At 41.0% G+C, this 23,691-nt stretch overlaps 1 protein-coding gene and 1 long non-coding RNA gene across 2 annotated transcripts in view; both read left to right on the top strand.

The window, feature by feature from the left end:
* rheb (Ras homolog, mTORC1 binding) overlaps positions 1-23,205 on the top strand; it is a 64,045-nt gene extending 40,840 nt beyond the window's left edge. Inside the window, exons 3-8 of the mRNA XM_055663919.1 lie at positions 10,001-10,068; positions 14,010-14,092; positions 16,822-16,878; positions 16,966-17,013; positions 18,186-18,267; positions 21,812-23,205. Coding sequence (XP_055519894.1) covers positions 10,001-10,068; positions 14,010-14,092; positions 16,822-16,878; positions 16,966-17,013; positions 18,186-18,267; positions 21,812-21,904 — 431 coding nt within the window. The 3' untranslated portion in view covers positions 21,905-23,205. The remainder of the gene's footprint in view (positions 1-10,000; positions 10,069-14,009; positions 14,093-16,821; positions 16,879-16,965; positions 17,014-18,185; positions 18,268-21,811) is intronic.
* On the top strand, positions 14,101-15,548 carry LOC129714373 (uncharacterized). Its single transcript, XR_008726344.1, has 2 exons — positions 14,101-14,249; positions 14,291-15,548. It is a non-coding gene; the product is annotated as an uncharacterized LOC129714373 (long non-coding RNA).
* Positions 23,206-23,691: the final 486 nt, after the last annotated feature.

Below are 23,691 nucleotides of genomic sequence, written 5' to 3'. Positions count from 1 at the left end.
CTCCCCAACTGCAGATATTTCAAAGTTGCTTTAAATGAAGTAATTAATTGCATATAATTAATTATAAATTGCGTAATTATAGATTTAAACTAGTTACTTAATCAGACTCTTGTATAGTTTCCAGCCTTTATCAGTAAATCATTAATAAAAATACAACCATTTTTCTTTCAATTATGAAACTGTAAAATGTCATTATGTAAAAATGTCATTATACCAGTTTTGTCAAAATGCATTATATGTTGTGTAATATGTTAGTTTGTCATTGAACTATTTCACCTATATAATACCATGACCATTTCTGACTATGTCCTGCAAGGGTTAATTTTGCAGTAGGTTCCCGAGTACAATGAATGTGATGTGGAAACGTGAAGCCAAAGATTGTGCTTTCTATGCAGTTGGAGCTATATTTAGCACCAGCAGATTGCAGAATCAACTTGTGCGTAAAATGCTGTGCTATCCTTGTCTCTGGGTCATTTGCTGATTCTGTTGGTATTATAACAGGGTTGGAAAGGCACTTTTATTCTGAGCACTTTCATTGTTGTATTAATGGTAAAATGTGCAATGGTGCAACTCTACATTTTTAAGTTATAACCTGATGAAGAATTTAATGCTGCATAAATAAATACGTTGTAGGGAGAAAAAAAATTAATTCCACAAGTGGGTACCCTTAATTTAAAATAATAGATTTTGTGCAGTACTTGGTTGAAATTGTTTAGTAAATTAGTTATTTTTGTGGAACTTTGACTACAAACCACCATCAACTAACACAAATATATACATGCGCATGGGCCTCGGCTATGCCTCTCTCTTTGTTGGGTACGTCGAACAATCCGTGTTCGAGGCGTACCAGGGCCCCATCCCCGACCTACCTCTGCTACATCGACGATTGCTTTGGTGCTACCTCCTGCACCCACACACAACTGACTGACTGACTTCATTCGCTTCACCACTAACTTCCATCCGGCACTGGAATACACCTGGACTATTTCCGACACTTCCCTACCATTTCTTGACCTCACTATCTCCATCGCAGGTGATAGACTTCGGACCGACATCCACTATAAACCCACTGACTCCCATGGCTGTCTAGACTACTCTTCTTCCATCCTGCTTCCTGTAAGGACTCCATCCCCTACTCCCAATTCCTCCTCCTACGCCGCATCAGCTCCCAGGATGAGGTGTTCCACACCAGGGCATCAGAAATGTCCTCATTCTTCAGGGAGGGGGGTTCCCCTCCCCTACTATAGATGAGGCTCCCACCAGGGTCTCCCCCATACCCCGTAACACTGCTCTCTCTCCCCATCCCCCCCCCTCCCACTCGTAATAAGGGCAGAGTCCCCCTAGTCCTCGCCTTTCACCCCACTAGCCGTCACGTACAACAAATAGTGTTCCGTCATTTTTGCCACCTCCAACGTGACCCCCAACACTCGTCACATCTTCCCATCTACCCCCGTTCTCCCCCCAATCCCTCCGTAACTCCCTGATCAATTCTTCCCTTCCCTCCCGCACCACCCCCTCCCCGGGCATTTTCCCTTGCAACCGCAAAAGATGCTACACTTGTCGCTTTACCTCCCCCCTCGACTCCATTCAAGGACCCAAGCAGTCGTTCCAGGTGCGACAGAGGTTCACCTGCATCTCCTCCAACCTCATCTATTGCATCCGCTGCTCTAGATGTCAGCTGATCTACATCGGTGAGACCAAGCATAGGCTTGGCGATTGTTTCGCCGAACACCTCCGCTCGGTCCGCATTAACCAACCTGATCTCCCGGTGGCTCAGCACTTCAACTCCCCCTCCCATTCTGAATCTGACCTCTCTGCCCTGGGCCTCCTCCATGGCCAGAGTGAGCACCACTGGAAATTGGAGGAGCAGCACCTCATATTCTGCTTGGGCAGTCTGTACCCTAGTGGTATAAACATTGAATTCACCAATTTCCGGTAGCCCTTGCCGCCTCCTCCCCATCTCAGTTCTCCCTCAGCCCTCGGGCTCCTCCTCTTCCTTTTTCCTTTCTTCTCCCCGTTCCCCACTCCCACTCTACATCAGTCTGAAGAAGGGTTTCAGCCTTTTGTCTACCTTTGATCTTCCAGCATCTGCAGTTCCTTCTTAAATACAAATATATTAGCTGGAGCAGTTTACATTTAAGTAAATACAGGCAGCCTTTTTCATGCACTTTCTTGGGTAAATCCTCACGGGCAAGGTTTACTTGTTTCCACTGAAGTAAATGAGGCCCTTGTGAGATCTCCAGGCTTTGACGCAGGTGGTGTAGGAGGTGCTTGGCAGGGCAGGCAATGAATGGTAACAACTGTAGCGTCCTTCTGCCATTATAGGGCTTTTGACTGCACCTCAAGGGGACTCTAGCATCTCAGTGCCATTCTTAATGTTCCTCCATTTTGATGGCACTGAGGGTAAGGATTGCCACACTATCTCCCCAACCATTTTTTACTCCCTTGGAAAAAGCGCAGAGTAAAGCAACAATGGTGAATTCAATGGGAGTTTGTTAGTCGACCTGTTTGCATTGGATTTTATATACATTTTCATTTTTTGCTCAAAAGCCGACACTGGCAAGACAGCATTAATCTTGAAGGGAACGATAGGATGTCACTTAGGATCATTGCTATTCTGTTGAAAATATTCACATGATTCTGTTGGAAGAACCTTCAGATTTGAATTTGTGACAATGTATTTCGAGGGCTAAATGGTGTACAACTTGGAGAGGAACCTGCTGATTGTTTTCTTCTGCCTGTTGCTCATGTTATCACTTTCAGTGGAATATGTCGCTGAGGCAGTATTAAGCAACTGTACATCTTGTCGATGCTACACACTGAACCTGCAGTGCCTGAGTAAAGGAGGAGAATACATTTTATAAATGAACAGTGCCAGTTAAACCAGTTTCATAATCCTGGGCAGTGTTGAATTTCCTGAGTGATTACAGAGCTGCATGCATTAATGCAAGTCAGCAGTGTGATGGAGTGTATACCATTCACAATGACTTGTCATCGTGGATAATGAAAAGGTTTTGAGCTGTTGGGTGGTGAACCGTGCTACAGGATACCCAGCCTCAAAGCTGTTCTTGTACATTGTTGAATTGAAATTTTACCCATTACTAACCCCAGATTATTGCTGATATACATTTGAAAGTAGCTGGACACTCGAGCTCTGCAGCAATGCCCTGGATTGGCGTCGGTGAACTCCAATGATCACAAATCTCTTACTTGGGTGTGGTGCGACTCCATCCACTTCAGCTCTCCCTCGTTGCTTTTTGACTTATTACCAGGGCTCCTTGATGCTACTGTTGGTCAAATGCTGTCTTGATATCAAGGATAATTACCCCTTGCCTCGCCTTTGGAGTTCAATTTTTGGATCTATGTTTGGACTAAGATGTATGGCTAAGTGGTCGAAGTTTAAAAAAAAATAAAAATTAAACCTATCCCGTAAGTGAGCACGTTTTTGGAGGCCGAGTGCCATTTAATAGAGCAATTAATGTTGCCCCCTATTACTTATTTGCCAATTGATTTTAGACTGATTAGTTGTTTGGATTTGTGTTGCTGTTTGTGTATTTGTGCAATATTGCACACTGTCAAGAAGTTGCAGCTGTGCTAGTGCAAAATAGCTAGAAGCACGGATACTTTTGGAGTGCACGTCTGCAGTGCAGCAACCCGGGTGTTGTCTGAACCTAAGATAGGCACAAAAAGCTGGAGTAACTCAGTGGGACAGGCAGCATCTCTGGAGAGGAATTGGTGACGATTCGGGTCGAGACCCTTCTTCAGAACCAATTCAGAATGTCATCTGTACGTTACTGTTTCCAGTGCCTCGGCCACTTTATCATGCGGAATAAATCAAAGGGATCGAAGATCATATAATATATAATATATAAAATGGGTATTGATTTTGGAGAGTTACAGAACAGGTCTTGCAGTCCACCAAGCCTATGCCAACCATCCATTTACGTTAATCCTTTTGTTCTCCCCATGTCCTCATCAACTATTAAAGTAATGACGCTAGGGCAGGAATGTGATAGTAAGGTAGGATATTATTGAATAGCAAAACGGGTGCAAAGGGCCAGATAGCCTACAGCTTCTATTTATGTTTTAATCAATCTCCTTGCAGAAAGAGCCCTGCCTGTAGAATCACATGTAGTGGACTGCAGTGTAATGCTTGCTTCACAGTTTGTGATGTCTTGTGTTTGTTCCAAACAAGTGGACATCCTGGCTAGTCACTAACTGCAGAGAAATCATTTTAGATTGTATTTTTTTTGCATGTACCTAAGGTTTGGTTGCGTACCTATTCGTAAGTTATCTAGTGCTTTAAGTAAGCTTATACAAATCGGCCATGATAAACTGTTTTTATAACATGAAATGTTGGAAGAATTGGAGAATTGCCTCGTTTGTAATATCAACAAATATACTGTCTTGAGATATAAAAGTTGCAATGCAGAATTACACCATTTTGCATATGAGCTATTTGAATAGCCATCATTGGCCTCGTTCTATGCTGTAACTATTAAACCTGGGGAAGTTGACACTGACTGGGCTATCCAGTTATATGCATTTCTCACAAACCTTTCATATTATATTTCATTTTGAATGGTTTCATCTCCCTTTTGAATGCTTTAATTGAATCTGCATCCACACCCAAGTTTGGCAGTGCATTGCAAGCCCTAACCAAAATTTTAGCCACTTTTGGGTTTTTCAGTCACTTTCATACAAGGACGCCTGTTCTTGACCTCTCTGCCAGTTGGAATAGTTTACTGTGTAATCTTTTCTGTGTCCTTCATTATATTAAATACTATCTGCAACCTCTGTTCCAAGGAGAGGAGTCCCGGTTTTTCCAACTTAACCACATAACCACATGATCTTCTATCATCTGTAAAATCAATCATTTAATAGACATTTTCTGCTTCCCCCCCTGAAGCCGTTACTGTTTTCTAGGTATGTGACATTTAGAATTGGGTTCAATGCTCATGAGCAAATAAATGCGTAAAACATTTTCAGTGAAACCTCTCACTTGAGCTCTACTCTGCTTCCAGTAAAGTTCAAGAGCTGCAATGTCATTGTATCAGCTACATTAATCCAGTTTGAACTTCTCCCCCCGTGAGTGCTGTCTGTGTGAAGTTTGCACATTCCGCATGGGTTTTTTCCAACTGCTCTTGTTTTCTCCTATATCCAATATGTATGGGTTGGTAGGTTAATTGGCCTCATGTCCCTGTTTCGTGACCTCGTGACCTGGTGAGTGGTATGTGAGGGGCAGTTGGTGGGAATTTGGGTAAAAGATGGGATTGGTGCCTGTGGTTGCACGATGATCTGCACAAATTGGCCTCGTGTCCCTGTTTCTGTGCCAAATTTTGAGGAAGATACTTTTTTTAAATCACTTTCAGCTTTTAATCAAATGTGCCGACAGCTTCGTATTCATGCCATAGAACTGGTCTAATAAAAAGTAATTGGAAGTGCCTATATTGTTCTTGTGCTCCTATTAGATTTGAACCTTTTTTTTGCCTCTTATTTTTTATTCCAAAATGTAACATCTTAATTTATCATCTCCCATTGCCCTTTCCATCAAGCTATCTACAATGACTTGGTCTATCACTATTGTCCTCGTAATTTGCTGCACGTCACATTTTATGTTGTATACTTCAGGATTGTTTTGTAGTTAATATAGCCCCTGTATTATTTTGCATTTGTCTAAGCAATCCTTCCTGCTTAAGTGGCTAAAATTTAGTTGAGCGAATGTGAATCCATGCTTAGCAGCTTTTGAAGGTGTAGAAGGATATGGGTGAAATGTGGGCTGGTGGGACTAGTGTCGATGGGGCGTCTAAGTCAGCATGGGCAATTTGAGAAAAAGGCCTGTTTCTGTGCCGTATGGCTCTGAATCCCTGTAGACTGGTGAAGAGCAGATAAAGAAAGCCAGTGCAAAATGTTTCCAAAGACATTTTATTCCTGAATCTAAACATTTTTTGTACATGGTTGTCATAACCACCAGTGACAGCTTCATATTCATGCCATAGAACTGGTCTAATAAAAATTAATTGGAATCTGATGACAGTACATAACTTAACCAGTGCCCTTAAGTAACCTTAATCAGACTGCCAGTGAATTGCATTATTTGCCAAAAGAAATCCTGCATTTTTTCCGTATTCACCTGCAGCCAGTGCTGATGAGTTTATTGGGCATCCTTTGAGAAATATTGTAATCCAGGACTCTTGATCCTAAATGTCATCTGTCCATTTCTCTTCACATGTTCACTTGTTTTGGTACAGATGGGGAATAACTGTCTTGCTCTTATGTGGTTGAGTAGAGATGTGGTGGGTTTCTGAACCAGCCTTCTGTTGATCATAATGGAAACTGGATTTAAAAAAAAAATTGAAAATCGTTATTCTGTTCTATCCAGTGGTTTTAATGTAGCACATCTCTTAGATAAGAAGCTTTGTATGGGGCAGGTCATGCCTTTGGACACGTTTTTTGAGGTGACGATGATTGTAGGCAGGGTAGTGGATGTTGTCTGCATGGACTTTAATCCAGAAGAATAAGGCACGTGGAATCCATGGTAATCTGATAGAATGGATTCAAAAATTGGTTTGGTGTTAGAACACATGAGATGGGGAAGGTGTGTGTGTGTTATGCAAACTAGGATTTTTTTTTCTGAGTATTCTAAGCTGAGGAGAGACTTGATCAAAGTGTATAAGAATGAGGGGCATAAATTGTGTAGATATTCTTATCCAAGATGATAATGTCAAATACTAGAAGGCATTGCTTTAAGTTGAGGAGATGTGCTAGGAATGCTGTTTTAATGATCAGTGTGTGGAATGCATGCTGGGGAAGGAGGTGCAAGCCTACACAACAGTGATGCTCGAGACATTTAGACAGGCATACGAACAGGCAGGGAATTGAGGGCTGCGGACCATGTGAAGGCAGGAAGGATAAGTTTAATTTGACAACATGGTTGGTACAGGTAAGTTGGGCCAAAGGCTATAGCCTGTTCCAATGCTATACTGTTCTCTATTTCACAGAAAGATAATGAGAAAATCAACATCTGTTTATTTCGAGATACAGGGTTGAAACAGGCCCTTCAGCATCAACCTGCGATCCCTGTTCACTAGCACTATCCTACACATTAGGAACAATTTACTATTTTTACCGAAGCCAATTAACCTACAAAGCTGTACACCTTTGAAGTGTTGGTGGAAGAGAGTACCTGGAGAAAACCCTCACAGTCACAGGGAAAACATACAAATTCCGTACAGCCAGTACCCGCTGTCGGGATCGAACCCGGGTCTCTGGCACTGTAAGGCAGCAACTCTACCACTGTGCCACCCTTGTGTAACCACCTGTATTAACAAAGAAATGCAAAAATATTTTTTTAATAAAGAATTCTAATGAGTAGACAATAAAAATAATATTTGCTGAGTGTTATATGCATCAAGCATGAGCCAAAATGTGCTTTGCTCAGAAACCGCCAATGTCCCAACAGCCCAAAAATCTACTTTGGGAGCTTCTGATATTCAAATTGTTTTATATCGCCAGGAATCATTACCTCTGGGTTGATTTTGGAAATGTGTGTATGCCTTGTATTGAATTCTGTTCACCCTAATCAGAAGGGTCAGAAGATAAATAATTGCTGGCACTTCTCTCTGGGGTTACTGTGCTCTTCCCCTTCCCTGAGCAGGTTTTGGTTGGTTGCCCATATCCGAGGAAACAAGTGTGGTGTCAGCATCTGCTTGTTAAACGGGTTCATTGATGTTGCCTGTGTTCAGCACATCACCAGCTATTTCCATCCATGCGCTTGCATTCCTTTGGGAGTGAGCACAAGCCTGTAATACAATTATGGCAGACTGCGTGTAACCAATCATCAATATTAATGATGCTTGATTAGAAATCCTTATTAACACAAAATATTCTGATTTTTATATTCCATTGCCCTCTTAATGTTAGCTGCTCTAATATCTTCAGTGTTAGAAACCTTTATTCTGAAAATTAAATAAGCTGCCAGAGCAATTTTCTTATGGCTGGGATCCAGGGCCCTTTGGCACAGTAGTTGCTCACTTGCTTCTCGTGGCAGTGGATTCACCACTATGGAATTTAAAGCACAGTTCAGTGGAGAACTGCACACGGGGAGCACCATTTTTTATGTGGAACAGTTTGGCTAACATGGGCAGAAATCCCCCCCCCATGTTTTGTGACATGGACGCTACAGCCAGTCCCAGGTCGGCTTGCCTGCCCCGGGACTGGCTGTTGCGCCCAGGTTGGCTGGCAGGTCTGACTGTAGCATCCAGGTCGTCTGCGTGCCCTGGGACTGGCTGCAGTTCCCAGGTCGGCTCGCTTGTCCCAGGTCTGGCACCTGCATGCCTCGCGACTGGCTGCAGTTCCTAGGTCACTTGCGTGCCCCGGGACTGACTGCAGTTCCCAGGTCATGAAAACTAATTGAACAAAATATACGCCTGCGGGACGGATGATTTTGGGTTACAGGTCGAATCCGGCCCGTGGGCTGTAGGTTGCCGACCCCTGTCCTAGGTGTTAGACCTCATTGTGTCCCCCTCATATTTTAAAAGCGATGTGCAAGTTAGTGTACAATGCAAAATGTTGGTGGAACTCAGCGGATCAAGCAGCGTCTGGGGAGGGAATGGGCAGGTGACGTTGTAGGTTGGGACCCTTGGGCTGCGGGAGCAAAAACTTGAAAAGGAAGTTGGGGGCAGGACAAAGCCTAACAAGTGGATACAAATGAGGGATACGATTGGCTAAATGGCCAATTGAGGTAAAATGGAGAGAAATGGGTGTCTGGTAAGGGGAGAAAAGGGGGGAATTAATTGTTAGGCAACTGGGAGAGACTTGGGTTAAAGCCAGAAGGAGGGATATGGTTGGAAGGAGGCGGGGGAAATGTAAAGGTGGGGGTGAGAGATGTGAACGAGGGGAAAGGCACAGGAAGACTAGGTCTTGCATCTGAATTAATGTAGTTGTAAAAGGGACAGGGTTTTCAGCCTTTTATGACCTTTTTCTCCATAGCATTTTGATTTTGGATGATCATATTGAATGGTGGTGCTGGCTCGAAGTGTCGAATGGCCTACCCCTGCACCTATTTTCTATGTTTGTAAAAACAACTTGGAAGGTCATTCTGTAGCTTTATGAATGTACTGTTACATTTCTGAATTACATTGAGATGATCACAAGGATGTTGGTGATTTTAAAATAACTTGGTACATCCTAAGTTCAGATTGCTCTGGCTAAGTATTCTTCATTGTCGTAGAGCAGTATAGTATAATTTGGTGAACTCGTCATTTTTCTTAATTGACAGATTACCACTACATTCACTGGAAATGTCATGGCTTTTGCTGAGCATGTGGTGTTTCCTGTGCTAGGTTATTGGGGTTTTTTTGATAATCTTAATGCTTAGGAATTTTCTTTACCATTTTTGAATTTATGAAATACAGGCCTTCCCCAGGTACTGAACGATTTCAGTTTATATAAACATTTACGTTGATTTTTGTCTAAAAGTTGGAAGACGCACATCGCCCTTTGGTGACTATATCTCTGCAGTATTATTATGAATGGTGTCAAAATCACGTGTGTACGTACGACTTAAATAATATTGTGGAAGGTCATTCATATTAATGGGTTGTTCATCAGTCAAGCATTCATAACATGGGGATGACTACTATGGTTTTGGTTTTCCAACTCAATATTGACATCATTGGTGTTGGCCCTCAATCTTATAATTAGGAGTCTTTTTAGAAAAAGCGTCTCTTCCCCTTGAAATTGTTGAAGCTGCTAAATTTTGCAGTCTCAATGGATTGCTTGATGCCTTGAGTCTTGTTGCCTTTAGTTTTGTCTTCAGAATTTCTGGTCATATTTCAAATGTCAAGCCTAAGTCCCATTTTGGATATCGGTGACATTTCCAAATTTTTCATTGCAGGGCATAATTTTAGGATAACTATTATTTTATTTTTTTGTTTTAAAACAAAATGAAAGAATTATTTTCTTGGGAACTAACCATTTTTTTTGTTTTCTTTTTTAGCATTTACTAAACTGATCACGGTGAATGGGCAAGATTACCACCTGCAGCTTGTGGACACAGCTGGACAGGTAAGGGTTCAGGGGAATGGTTCTAGATGATATCCAGTATGATCTGTGTGTTGTGTGAATCGAATAGAGCTGCAGAACTTGTTTTGGAGTGGAATGTAGTAAAAAAATTCTGCATAGTTATGAAGTTAATGAAGAACTGTAGTAATTAGTAAAGGCAGTCCAGTTCTTCCATGTATTACTTGTTACTGAACAAAAGCAGCAGGTCGTGAAACAAAATTGCATCAACTGAGCTAGTGGTATTGATAATTAAACTGACATCTTTCAATGATATTTAGTTTTGCTCTATGCTATTCAACTACTGGGATTGGATGTCAAGAAGGTTATCTGCTTTACTGCAAGAAAGTCATTTTTTTACCAAAATGAATGCAATCTGAATAAAATTAATTATTCACTTTTCACTCAATAGAAAATCAAATAACATCTATTATTTCGAAGTGGGAGCTACCATGGCTTTACAATTCCATTATATTAAGCTTTCTGTGCAAACGCTTTACTTTTGGTGTTGCTAAGAGACAGCTAGTTGCTTTCATCTTTCTTATCGAGCATTGCCACTGTTTTCCAGTTCCCTCTTGCCCTCTTCCCCTCTATAGCTTTTTAAGATTATTTTGCTTCACTGTAGTATACCTTTTCAAAAATCATGATCTCTAGCTTTTTGTAGATGATGGGAGCTACTTTGCTCATTTGTCCACATACCTTTTGAATTCAGTGATTCAATCATTGCTTGGAGCCCTGGTATTCACTATTGAGCAGAAACTACTGGATGAGCCGCGTTAATACTATGACAACAGGCTTCTTGGACATTAATGTCCTGGAGCAAATGAATTCCATTCTGACACCTCAAAGGTTTTTTAACATTTACAAGGAGTCAGGTGTGTGATGGAACTATCGTCAGGTCAGACTTGCGTCTCCTTGGTCCACAGCTGACAAATGTCTTGACTGGACCAGCACACAGAAGCTATGTTTTCAGCCACTGATGTGAGCATCTGGGATGGGCAATCATTGCTCTTTGGTATTGTCATCGTCTATTTGAGTAACCAGAGCCTCCTGGCACTAATTTATTACTCAGCCAATCAACCTTTGATTCATATGAAATTATATTTTTGATTCGAGCAGCTTTCAAAGTTATCATCCACACAAAGGGCTATTAAACTTAGTTTCATTATTTGTAAATTATTTCTTGATTGCACCTCAGTTCCTTAAAATGTACTGAACTAGCATTCTATCACACCTTTTTTCCTATAGAAAATGTTATTGCATGACTTTTAATCCCATCATCACTCAGTTACATCCCCACCCAAGATAAGCATCTTGTACATGTCTCCACTTCATTGCGGAAGTTAGAAAATTCCATTCCAGGCCCTATTATATGCTTGTCTGTGCCTTCCAGTACATCACCTGGGATGTGGACTCTGCTCCTTTATTAAATGTGCAATGACAACTCTTTCAATTATTGCTCTGTTGTTCTCTTGGTGTATGACATCAGTGACTAGATAAGCTGGAATCTTTTTCAATTTGATCTGTAAGATCAACCTCCTCCGAAAACATTTCCCTCTAACTCACCATTCCATTTTGTCTCCTAGTTGACAAGCATGAGCATGCTGTTATTCATTGCCAGTGTTGAGCTGAATGCCCCATTACCAGAATCATGCTTGTAAAGGGTCTTACTGGATTATTTTTCATTCAAAACATCAATTAATTTATTTAACAGCCCCTCACCATCTCCCAAATTTTTGATTACTTTCATCTTTGACTACCTTACTGACTCTTATCTATTGTCCACATCTTATAAGACCCTTGTCCATATCCCAACCTGCAGTGAATTATTTTAATGTGGCCTTCCAAAATGCTCTTTGCTATCCTCCCTTGGCCATCTTAAGATGCCTGTACCTGCCATTATTTTGTATCACTGTCACTATTCTCCAACTCTGCACAATTGTGACCCATCTCCAAATACCACATCTTCACTGTCATCAGTTGCCTACTGATTACTACGATCTGGTTTCACTTCTGTCTTTGATCTTACTCTTCTGACGTTTATCATGTGAAAGATACCATGTATAGGTATAAGGTAGACAAAATTGCTGGAGAAACTCAGCGGGAGAGGCAGCATCTATGGAGCGAAGGAAATAGTCTGAAGAAGGGTTTCGGCCCGAAATGTTGCCTATTTCCTTTGCTCCATAGATGCTGCTGCACCCGCTGAGTTTCTCCAGCAATTTTGTCTACCTTCGATTTTCCAGCATCTGCAGTTCCTTCTTAAACATATATAAATATAATGCAAGATAACCAGATTACGGGCTTTAATTGAAATCTCTTCCACTATCTATAGTCATAAAGCTATGCAGCATGAAACAGGCCCTTCAGCTCAACTTGACCATGCTGATCAAGTCACTTGCGTGGGTCTGGTTCATATTCCAACCTTCGTATCCATGTGCCTGTCCAAGTGTCTTAAGTCATAATTGTTCCCACTTCTATAACATCTTGCAGTAGCTCATTATCTATAAGCATCACTTTTTATCCTTTTTAAATCTTTCTCTCTCAAGCCCATGCTCACTAGTTTTAGATTTCCCTACCCTGGGGAGGAGACTGTTCACTTTATCTATGTCTCTTTGATTTTATAAACCTCTATAAGATCACCCCACAGCCACCTCTGCTCCAGGGGATAAAGGCCCAGCCTATCACGCCTATCCTTGTAACTTAAACCTTCCCGAATCAAATTAATTTCCAGGGACTAGTTCAGTTCGGCAACCTGGTTGCAGTGGATAATGAGCTGCAGAGCCTGTTTCTGTGCTGTATAACCATGACTATTTTCTGTGATTCTCCCCCAGGACATTACTATTTACTATGTCTGCCCTGGTTTGTTTTATCAAAATGCAACGCCTCACATATTGATCTGAATTAAACTCCACCTGCAGTTCTTCCTCTGCCTTCTGACCCATTTGTATCCAAGATCCTGTTGTAACCTTAAATAACCATCACTGTCCACAATGCTACCAGTGTCATTTTAGTGTCATCCTCAAACTCACTAACCATGCCACCTTGCAAAGTGTACAGAAGTTTATAAATATTTGACATGGCACCGAATACTCTGACAAAACTACAGATGCACTGCAGAAAGTACCCAAACTGGTTAAGTCATGGCGATTCCAGTGCACAGAAATGGAGGTTGCAGAGAGTGGTGGACTCTGCCCGATCTATTACTGACATAAATCTATCCTCTATCAAAAGCATCCGCATGAGGTGGTGCCTCAAAGTGGCATCTATCATCAAGAATCCCTATTAACTGGGCTGTGGCCTCTTTTCCCTGCAACCATTGGGCAGGAGGTACAAACTCGTGAAATCCCACACCACCTAGTTTGGAAGCAGCTACTTCCCTACAACCATCGGGTTCTTGAACTGATGTGCCCAACTCTCATTCTACCTCAGCAATAGAATCATCTCTTGCACTACCATGCACTCATTTCAAAAGTTGTTTAATAAAAGCACCATTAAACCATTTTTTAATTAGGTTTTTGCACTAATTTAATTTTTTCAGTCTTTTGTTTTCGCTGTCTAATATATTTCAAGATGAGTTTAATGTGGGCACTCAAATAATCCACCATTTTATTTATGATGGAAACATTACATATGTGAACAACAAAGAAATAATCCTAACACCATTTCCCTGCAGATGTGCTGGAATATTTTGTACAATTTAATTAGAAGTCTGCCTTCTGGAACATCACTGCATCAAAGACCGGAAGGATGGAATAAAATTAAACTTTCTATTAAATCTTTGCCATTGCTGCATTATACAGTAAACCTGAACTTTCATTGCTGAAATCCTTCCCAAGAAAAATTGCAAGACATGATTTGTACTTTGCTTGAGTCTAACTGTTGGCAATTTGATAAATATTGATGAGTCATTAGCCTGACATCCTGATATTTGTCTTTTTAATTATTAGGATGAATACTCTATCTTCCCTCAGACGTATTCCATTGACATTAATGGGTACATTTTGGTATATTCAGTTACATCTAACAAAAGGTAAGCATTTCAATTCATTTTTGTACACATTTAGCTAGTTAGGCGCACTAGTTTGCAACAGTGTATTTCTGCTTTATATGGCAGTTATTTGCATGCCTTATTATAGTTGCCTCATTGTTCAGCATAATTCAGAAAATTATAGCCAACTTTAGAAAAGGTGCTTTTTTAACTTTATAATTATAGCCAACTTTAGAAAAGGTGCAAGGCAGAGCTGGTAATTTTTCAAAAATGCTGAACAGTGTGGTTATATGGTATTATTGGAGTGATTGCTTTAATGTTGTATGACATTAAATAATCAATCTTGCAGAATAACATTTGCAAAGGCTAAAATATTTTCAGTGTCTAGTATCTGTATCGCGATTAATCTTTAATTTCCGTTCTGGTATTGTGTGTTGTCTTTCAATTCCCATTGTGAAGGGCAGTTTATGGGGGGGATAAATAGCAATCTTCTATTTTTGTCAGTTTTTTAGTGGCTTGCAAGGGGAAACTGCTTTTCAGGGTGTCTACCTGGTCGGAGTGGTGGATTTTCTCCGGGCAGCACCTTCGACCCATCCTCGCGGCCTACTAGCGGGCCTGGAGCGGCATTTCCTGTCTGGACTGGCCAGAACCTCGGCTTTGGCGGCGGCACAGCGCTGGAGCGCTATCGCGGACCGGACCGGCTGGTGCTTTGCCCGGGTCGCCGCGCTGGAACTCTGGTGAGCTGAGACCACGGATAAAAAACCATCGCGGAGCTGCGGGTCTGGAGCGTCCAGCCACGGGCGGCGGCGCTGAACTTTACATCGGGAGCCTGGGATCTCTCGCCGAGATAGCCAGTGGTGGAGCTCCATCCAGCGTGGCCTGTCGGCTTCGGAAGCCGCGGTCTCCGGTAAGGAAGCGGCTGTTCCAGGTTTCCCATGCCGCTATGAGGATTCTCACAACGCTGGAGCACCATCACCCGGCGAGAAGGGCCTCCGTAAAGGCGACTGCGGAGGCCTCAATAGGCCCGACTATGGGTGGACATGGCGATGGGGACTGGACATTGTGCCTTCCCCTCATAATGGGAACCATTGTGGGGGGGATGGTTTTTATGTTTAAATTTCTTTATTATTGTTATGTCTGTATTTTTTATTTAAAAAATTTTTTTAATGTGCTGCATTGGCAATAAGCATTTCACTATACCAATTGGTGTATGTGACTAATAAAGAACCTTTGAATATTAATAAAAAAATTATACCTAGTATTAAACTGGGAAAATTAATTCCCAAATTCTATTCTGCAAGTGGGAGTAGCATCTATTAACGAGAATGTAAATTGTTGTGAAATTTAAAAATCCATATGAATTCTTCATATGCCCACGCAGATATTTGCCAGAAAGGCAACTTGATTTGGAGATGAATTATTTTACAAGTTGAACCTTTCAACATGACTGTTTACATTTTTAATAAATCTGTTTGCAAATCACTTTGCCATATCTAAAGTAGTCTTCCAATCGTAGATTGAATGAGTTATTTGTTTGTAGCTTCAAAACAATTGCTTTGTTTCCTGGGAAACCACTGGATATTGAGGATTTTTGGAATTGCAAATCATCCTGTAGTCAATTGTTTTATAGTGCATTTGTTGGAAGTGTTGGAGCCAAACTATAGGATTAAGTTAAATCTGGAACACGAGTCAAATAATTTAAATTCTTTATCTTTAAAATTTTGAATAAACCATCCATCAAAAGTAAACCATTATCTGTATCGGTTACTTTTTGTGTAATTGTTGTCACAGGAATGAGAGTTGTGGTCCAAGAGTTAGTGTAGTTGAATCACAGTGGGAGTATTGAAACTATTCCAAATTATGTTTCATTATCGTACCAATTATTCTTACGTTAGCTTTAAAAGGATTACTTTATATAGTTGGATGTGAGGGTTACACTCAAAAGTTATCCTAACTTTTTTGAATCACAACTGAAAATTTAATACAATTTGACTTAAAATCTTGAAGAGAAGTTCATCCTATAATCAGTCTGAAGAAGAGTCACAACCACAAGCATCACATTTATCCATGTTCACTGGAGGTGCTGCCTGACCTGTTGAGTTACTCCAGCACTTTGTGTCCTTTGGTTGTATTATTTGTTGGCTTGGACTTAAAATTGGGTAGGATTGGTTACCGGGATGGCAAGACTGTCATATGATGAAAGAATGGAGAGACTGGGCTTCTATTCACTGGAATTTAGAAGGATGAGATGAGATCTTATAGAAACATATAAAATTATTAAGGGATTGGACACGCTAGATGCAGGAAACATGTTTTATGTTGGAGGAGTCCAGAACCAGCGGCCGCAGTTTAAGAATATGGGGTAGGCCATTTAGAACTGAGATGAGGAAAAGCTTTTTCACACAGAGTTGTGGATTTGTGGAGTTCTTTGCCTCAGAAGGCAGTGAAGGCCGATTCACTGGATGCATTCAAAAGATAATTAGATAGAGGGCTTAGGGCTAGCAGAATCAAGGGGTATGTGGAGAAGGCAGGAACGGGGTACTGATAGTGGATGATCAGCCATGATCACATTGAATGGCGGTGCTGGCTCGGGCTGAATGGCCTACTCCTGCACCTATTGTCCATGTATCTATAAATTCACTATTCATTGTATATTTTGTTAATGTGCCTGCAAGCAGCAAGAACTTCGTTGCTCCGTTCCTGGTGCACATGATAATTGCTTTTGACTTGAACAAGATGTAATAATTCTATTTTTCTTAACATGTCTGCAGTTTTGAGGTGATCAAAGTGATTCATGAAAAATTGCTGGATATGGTGGGGAAAGTTCAGTAAGTAAATTAAAAATGCAAATTTCAGTCTTTTTTCCAGATTTTATTTCTACCTCAGTCTAAGTTTGTTTCTGTTTTATACTGTAGAGTGCCCATTATGTTGGTTGGAAATAAGAAGGACCTACATATGGAAAGGTGAGTGGAGATTCCAGGCACAGTTCAGAATCACTGTGCAGAAATTGTGATAACCATTTCATTTAAAGATTCTCGAGTGTAAGCAAAATCCCACACAAATGATCACATTGGTTGGTTTACATTAAGAATGGATGCATTCCAAAACAAACCATTGACGTGCACATGGCTACCATTAAAATGTAAGTCTTTCCAGTTTCTCTTGTTGACCACCAGCCAGCCCTTGCAGTGGCTATGCATAATGAAACCAGAAGATGCCAGCATTCATTGTACATCTGTCTAGACTTTAATACCTCTGGTATTGTCCTAAATAATCGATTTAAATAATCTGAAGGAGTTTGCAGCAGGTTTTATTCTCCACTTTTCCTCTCAGCCACTGAACTTGCTTGCCAAGAAATGACTGCCAGAAATATGTTAAATCACCTCTGGTATTATGGAAAACTGCTTGCCTTTGTGCATGCAGCTTTTTTTTTACCCTGAGGGATGATAACAAAGGGCATGCATTTTTTAAATTAACTGTACAGTTATTAGCAATTGTGTGAAGTGACAACTGAAAAGTTAATGGGACATTTTAATTAAATGAATTTAATTTTAATTTTCAGCAGCATGAATTTTGCAAATACGTTGCAGTAAAAGATACTGTAGACACAGCATGCTAAGCTCCCCCTTTAATGGAATTTCATTTGGTCCAAATTGGTCTTTGAGCGAACGCTATAAATTTCCATATGTTTAATCTTTTCTCTTGTCTCAATATATCTTTGGAAAGCTTTTAACTGATGTGCACTATTAGGACAATGTGGCATCATTATTAAAAGAGGGTTTTGGATCTTTGAATCATTTGATACTGGTCTGTCAGTGTTAACCCTTCCAGATTTTGAAGACGCATCGTAGTTCATCCTCAAATATCCGACTAAACAGAGCTAAGAACGTCAGTGCCACGGACCATCGTAGAATAAATGCACACTGTTTTTTCCTGACAAGCCCTTTTCAATTGCAGTCATCTGCAGCAGATGTTTACATTTACATGAGTTTAATGCCAGTGGATTTGCTTTGTTTTCCTTTGAATTTCTACAGAAGGCATAAAAGTGTTTTAGGATCTTGCTGATCATTTTCATTCTGATCCATGCAAAATTACAAATAGTTGATTTTTCCATGTTTAAAAAAAATGTTTTTAGGGTGATCAGTTTCGAAGAAGGGAAAAGCTTAGCAGATTCCTGGAGTGCTGCCTTCATGGAATCTTCTGCTAAAGAGAATCAGGTGAGGACTACAAAGTTGATTAATGGATATGAAACGATATTGTATTTAAACTGTATGATTTGTGTTTGGATTTCAGTGACAGAAGGTTACAGCTGGACCATCCCAAAGAGCTTGTTCACTGAAGTACTTTAAAATGCATCAATCTTCTGGCAGGGAAATAAGTCAGTCGGCTTCTGCATTGTGGTTGCCCGCACAAGAGAAGTGGTTAGAGGGTTTGATTTTCTTTACATGCTTGTTCATCAATTAATATTGCTTTTGGCATCTTAGCAGAGCTGGAGACACAAACTGCAGATGCTGGATTCTTGAGCATCAAATCAGTGCTGGAGGAACTCAGTGGGACAGTGCGCAATGGTGGAGAACATGAATAGGTGATGTTTTGGGTTTGGGCCCCTTCTCCTGAAACGTCACCTTTCCATTCCCTCCGGAGATACTGCTTGACCTGCTGAGTTGCTGCAGCACTTTCTGGTTTTATTTGTAAACTGACATCTGCAGTTCCTTGATGCCCTTCAGGCTCAATCTTCAGTCTCAAAAAGGGCCCCGGTCCAAACTGATCCTGCCTGGCCCACTAAATTCCCCCAGCACTTTATCTTTTTTTCATCTTAGCAAAGTTTCCTTGTTCTACATAAAGTATTATAAGATGCTTTATAGAATAGATGAGCAAATGTTGGTTTAACACACTTTGAAATACTGCATCTCTGGTACTGCAACACTTTCCAGTTGTACACTGAGCATGGACTGCATAAATTGCAAAGAAAGGCAGAGAATACTGAATACAGTTGGGGGCTCAGAACTGCTGAATAGTTGTAGATGTGAGATATGAACTCTGTTGTTCTCCCCACAGATGCTGACTATTTCCGGCTGTTTTTTATTTTCCCTCGAGTCCATGCAAAAAGCAGGTCATTGTATGGAGGCATAACTTTCTAATATACTTGCAGAATTTGTTTCCAAATCGCCACTTAACAACTGATTTGGAACATTACTGGTCAATGCCGACTCAGTGGGTCGAAGGGCCTGTTTCTGCGTTGTATCACTAAAGTAAACTTTGCCACCACAGCAAGGACCAATCCTAGTTTCACATTTCTGATCCCCCTATCCTCTCCATCTGTTCTTAAACTCCACCTCCACCATTAGCCTCTAAATCTTGCATTGAGGCACTTTTGTGGGTCATTTTTATTCAGTCGCCTTCCGAGAGTAAAATTCCTGGTGGGGATCCTTCACAAGGTAGAGTTCATAGTGGATCAGGCGAATTATGTACCAGATCAGTTTCAACTGAAGCCCATTCATTTCAATGGTCACTATTACCTGCCTTTTCCATGTCCAAAAAATGCAGGAAAATGGGCTGAGTATGGATGACAAGCATTGATGGGTTCGGCCGAAGGGCCAATTTCTGTTCTATATATCTGTGACTTTGATTGTAAGCATATAGTCAGATCTCTCTTCCTTCAGCTCACGGGGAAAGGTTAGTCTGCCAAAGTTGAGAAAAGCAATAACATTCCTCATCGCGTGGCCCAGTGCCACGTCAGTGAGGCTGCAGATTCATTGCTGCTACACAGACATATTTTAAACGCCCAGCAATTGGCAGTTTGGTGGGTTAAGAACCACTTCCAGTTTAAAGGCAAGTTTTGACTGGCTTCATTTTGTATTAAATGTCACAAAGGCTGTCGCATTTAGCATAATTCAAAATTAACACTGGGGAATCTGAAAAACACTGTATTTATGGTACTGAATTTAAGATAATGTCATGTGATAGGAGCAGAATTAGGCCATTTGGCCCATCAAGTCTAATCAGCCATTCAAGCATGGCTGATCTATCTCTCCCTCCTAACCACATCCTCCTGCATTCTCCCATAACCCTTGACGCCCTTACTAATCAAGAATCTATGCCTTAAAAATATCCATAATTAATCTTGAACATAGAAAGTACAGTGCAGAAACAGACCCTTCAGATCATGATGTCTGTGCTAACCATGATGTTAATTTGAACGAATCCCATCTGCCTACATGTGGTCTATGTCTCTTCATTCCCTGCGCTGATAGCGTGTTTGTCAAAAACCTCAAATGATTAGTTTAGAGAAACCAGACCCATCGGCCCACCGAGTCCATGCTGACTATTGATCACCTGTTCGCAATAGTTCCATGTTATCCCACTTTTGCATCCTACACAGGGGCAATTTACAGAAGACCTGCAAAAACGCACGCCTTTGGAATGTGGGAGAAACCCAGAACACCTGAGGAAACCCACACAGTCACAGAGACCCAAGGTCAGGATCGAACCCAGGTCACTGGCACTGTGAGACAGCAACTCTCCCACTCCTGCCCTTTCATACAGGCCAGGCTTGCTGGCATGTTTCTGGTGGCGGGGAAGCAGCTGACCACATTGCTGTACTCTAGCGACAATAAACTGATATAAGGGCGTGGGTTTCATTTCCCTAAAGGGCTTGCGTTTCTCTCAACAGTCTGCTAGTTTCATAATTGCCATGGCTAATGCCAGCTTTTTATTTTCAATTTGTTTAATTAACAATGTAAATTCTCTGCTGTGCTGAGAGATGCAGCATGGAAATGGGCCCTTTGACCCACTAGGGAGTCCACGCTGACCATCAACCACCCATTACACTAATCCAGCACCAATCTAATCCAATTTTATCATCTTCAAATTGTCATCACCTTCCACCAGATTCTGCCTTTTGCCTACACACTCGGGGCAATTTACAGTGGCCAATTAACCTACAACCTGTATGCCTTTGGGATGCGAGTGTACCGGGGGGGGGGGATATTTAGTTTAAAGGGAGAACATATAAACTCCACGCGGATATCACCTGAGGTTGGGATTGAACCCTGGTCTCTGGCGCTATGAGGCAGCAGCTCTACCAGTTGGGCCACTGTGCTGCTATAAACCACTGATTTTCTCATGTTTCTGGATTATCATTTCACTACCTCATAAAACGTGTATTTGGGCAAGAGTCTGTGGGCAGCATACAGCTGTTGCCTCGGAGACTAGAGTTCGATCCTGACTACTGATGCTGTTTGTATGGAGTTTGTACGTTCTCCCTCTGACTGCATGGGCTTTCTCCTAGTGCTCTGGTTTCCTCCCACATCCCAAAGACGTGCAGGTTTGTAGGTTAATTGGCCTTGGTGTAAAATTGTTAGTCGTCCCTAGTGGGTAGGATAGTGTACTGGGTGATTGCTGGTTGGTGCGGACAGTGGGCCAAAGGGCCTATTTCCACACTACCTGTATAGGAAATATGGCAAAGGGGCTGAGATTGCAGCCTTGCAGGGCACTAATGTTGAGAATAATCGTGGTGGATGTTTTGTCTTCTATACTGATTGCATTTGATGCGCCAGGAATTTGAGGAACCAGTGCAGAGGAGAGTGCTGACCTCCCAGGCCTAGGAATTTGGAGATTAGTTTTGGTTGGTACAATGAGGCAGGTACAATAATAACATTTAAAAGACGATGGGTAGGAAAGGTTTAATTTTAGGCAAGAATCTTCCTCAACCCGAGACTACAAATGAATACTTTAAATGTTTTCTCTCTTCTCTTTCAGACCGCAGTTGAGGTGTTTAAGCGAATAATCATGGAGGCAGAGAGGGCAGATGGAGGCTGTCAGCAAGCAAAGTCTTCATGCTCAGTAATGTGAGCCCTGAAGACAACACAGAAACTGCTTTACTTGAAGAGGCTTTCTGCCACTCTCCCTTCAAATAAAAAAAACTCTGCCTTTCTTTCTACCAGTTCGACAGATGGTCAGAGACTTCCTTTTTTCCCCTCACTTGCGTTCAATTCTGACCCTTTTAGCAAATGGCTTCACTTCTGCGTTTAAAAAAAAAAAGTACTTAAAGGCAATTCCTATTTTTCGAATTGTACATTGTATTTCTTGACGAGCAATGAGTAGTCATTTGCCAACATTCATTTTCCATGTAGTATGAATGTCAGTTGGGAAGTAGATTGTAAACTTAAAGCGTGCATATTGTTACACTACTATTTACACACGGGATTGGATATATCAGTGTTTTTCCTCATGTGTTGTATGTATACTTGTAAATAAAAGTTAGCAGCAAACGGATTTGTTTTTAATACTTGCTGGTAGAAATATACTGTAGGAAGACTTTTGTTTATACCAGATTTTCTGTATTATACAAAGGTATTTTAAAAACAATCGATTGGGTTTTATTTATGAGCTTACAGTTTTGTTCTTGCTCTGAAAGCAGCTCACGGGACCCTAACGTTGACTGACACTTGCTTTTTGTTCTAACTAGTGTACTTTTTTTAAAAGCATACCAACCTTCATGAATTGGAAGACAGTAGTTCACTGTGTGCTGGTTTCTACTGTATTTCAATGGGGTTTCAGCAGTCAAAATTGAGATTTGGGAGGTCTAACATGCAATGCAACAAAATGTATATATTTATGAAATTGCCGTTCAGCTGGGTGTGATTTTTTTTTTTTTTTCTTCTCCAAAACATAACGTGATTAATGTTGTTGACAATCTGCAGTAGTACTATTGCCTTATAATCTACATTCTTAAACCCACTGCCCTTCATTAATTATTTGCATCGGTACCTGTGTATAAATCATCACACGGACCGTCTTTTAATTTCCATTCTGAGGCATAAGTGAAAACAAATTGGTTTCTCACTTTTTCGTCAATCTACAAACCCCACTGAAGGATTGGTAATGTCCTATTCAATCATTAACTGTAATTTCTGCATACAGGGTAATTTAAAGTGGGATTTAGTCCTTGCGTAGATGAGATTTGTTCACCTGCAGAAATGGAAATATTTGTGTTTTAAGTTAAAGAAAGATGAAATATTAGTTTGTCTCTAGTGTAAATTTGTTGCAATTCCTACTGATCTGTACACTTGGGCAATGCAATTTACAACACATGATGAAAATATTGCTATGATTGGTCAGAAATGCAATAAAAATATTTTAATTTCACCTCATTTGATTGAGAACTATTTGAGTGGCTTGATTTTGAGTTGGTGTCGTGACAGAACATGAGCAGCTGTGAAGGTCAAGTCAATGGATATTTTAATGGCGGATATTGACAGATTCTTGATTGGTAAGGGTATCGGGATTATGGGGAGAATGGGGTTGCGAGGGAAAGATAAATCGCCCATGATTGAATGGTGAAGTAAACTAGATGGGCCGAATGGCCTAATTCTGCTCCTAAAAATTATGAGCTCATGACTGGAAATGAGCAGCTCAAATCGGAAAGGTTGAAGGGACACCTTTGAAACACTCGTCCAATGAGGTCAGTTCGACTGATTGCTCCATATCCGTTCACATAGTTGCTTGGGATGTCTACATTGCACAGGTTGCATTTATTGGAGTCCATGTTTCAAGTTGGGGAGAAAACTAACTGCAAAAGAAAATTAAAAAACTTGGCCCAAACTTTGTGGCAAATTACAAGGGTGCAACATTTGAAC

The sequence above is a fragment of the Leucoraja erinacea genome, chromosome 2 (assembly GCF_028641065.1).
Source record: "Leucoraja erinacea ecotype New England chromosome 2, Leri_hhj_1, whole genome shotgun sequence".
Classification (NCBI taxonomy): domain Eukaryota; kingdom Metazoa; phylum Chordata; class Chondrichthyes; order Rajiformes; family Rajidae; genus Leucoraja; species Leucoraja erinaceus.
This window is presented reverse-complemented; position numbering and strand designations above follow the sequence as displayed.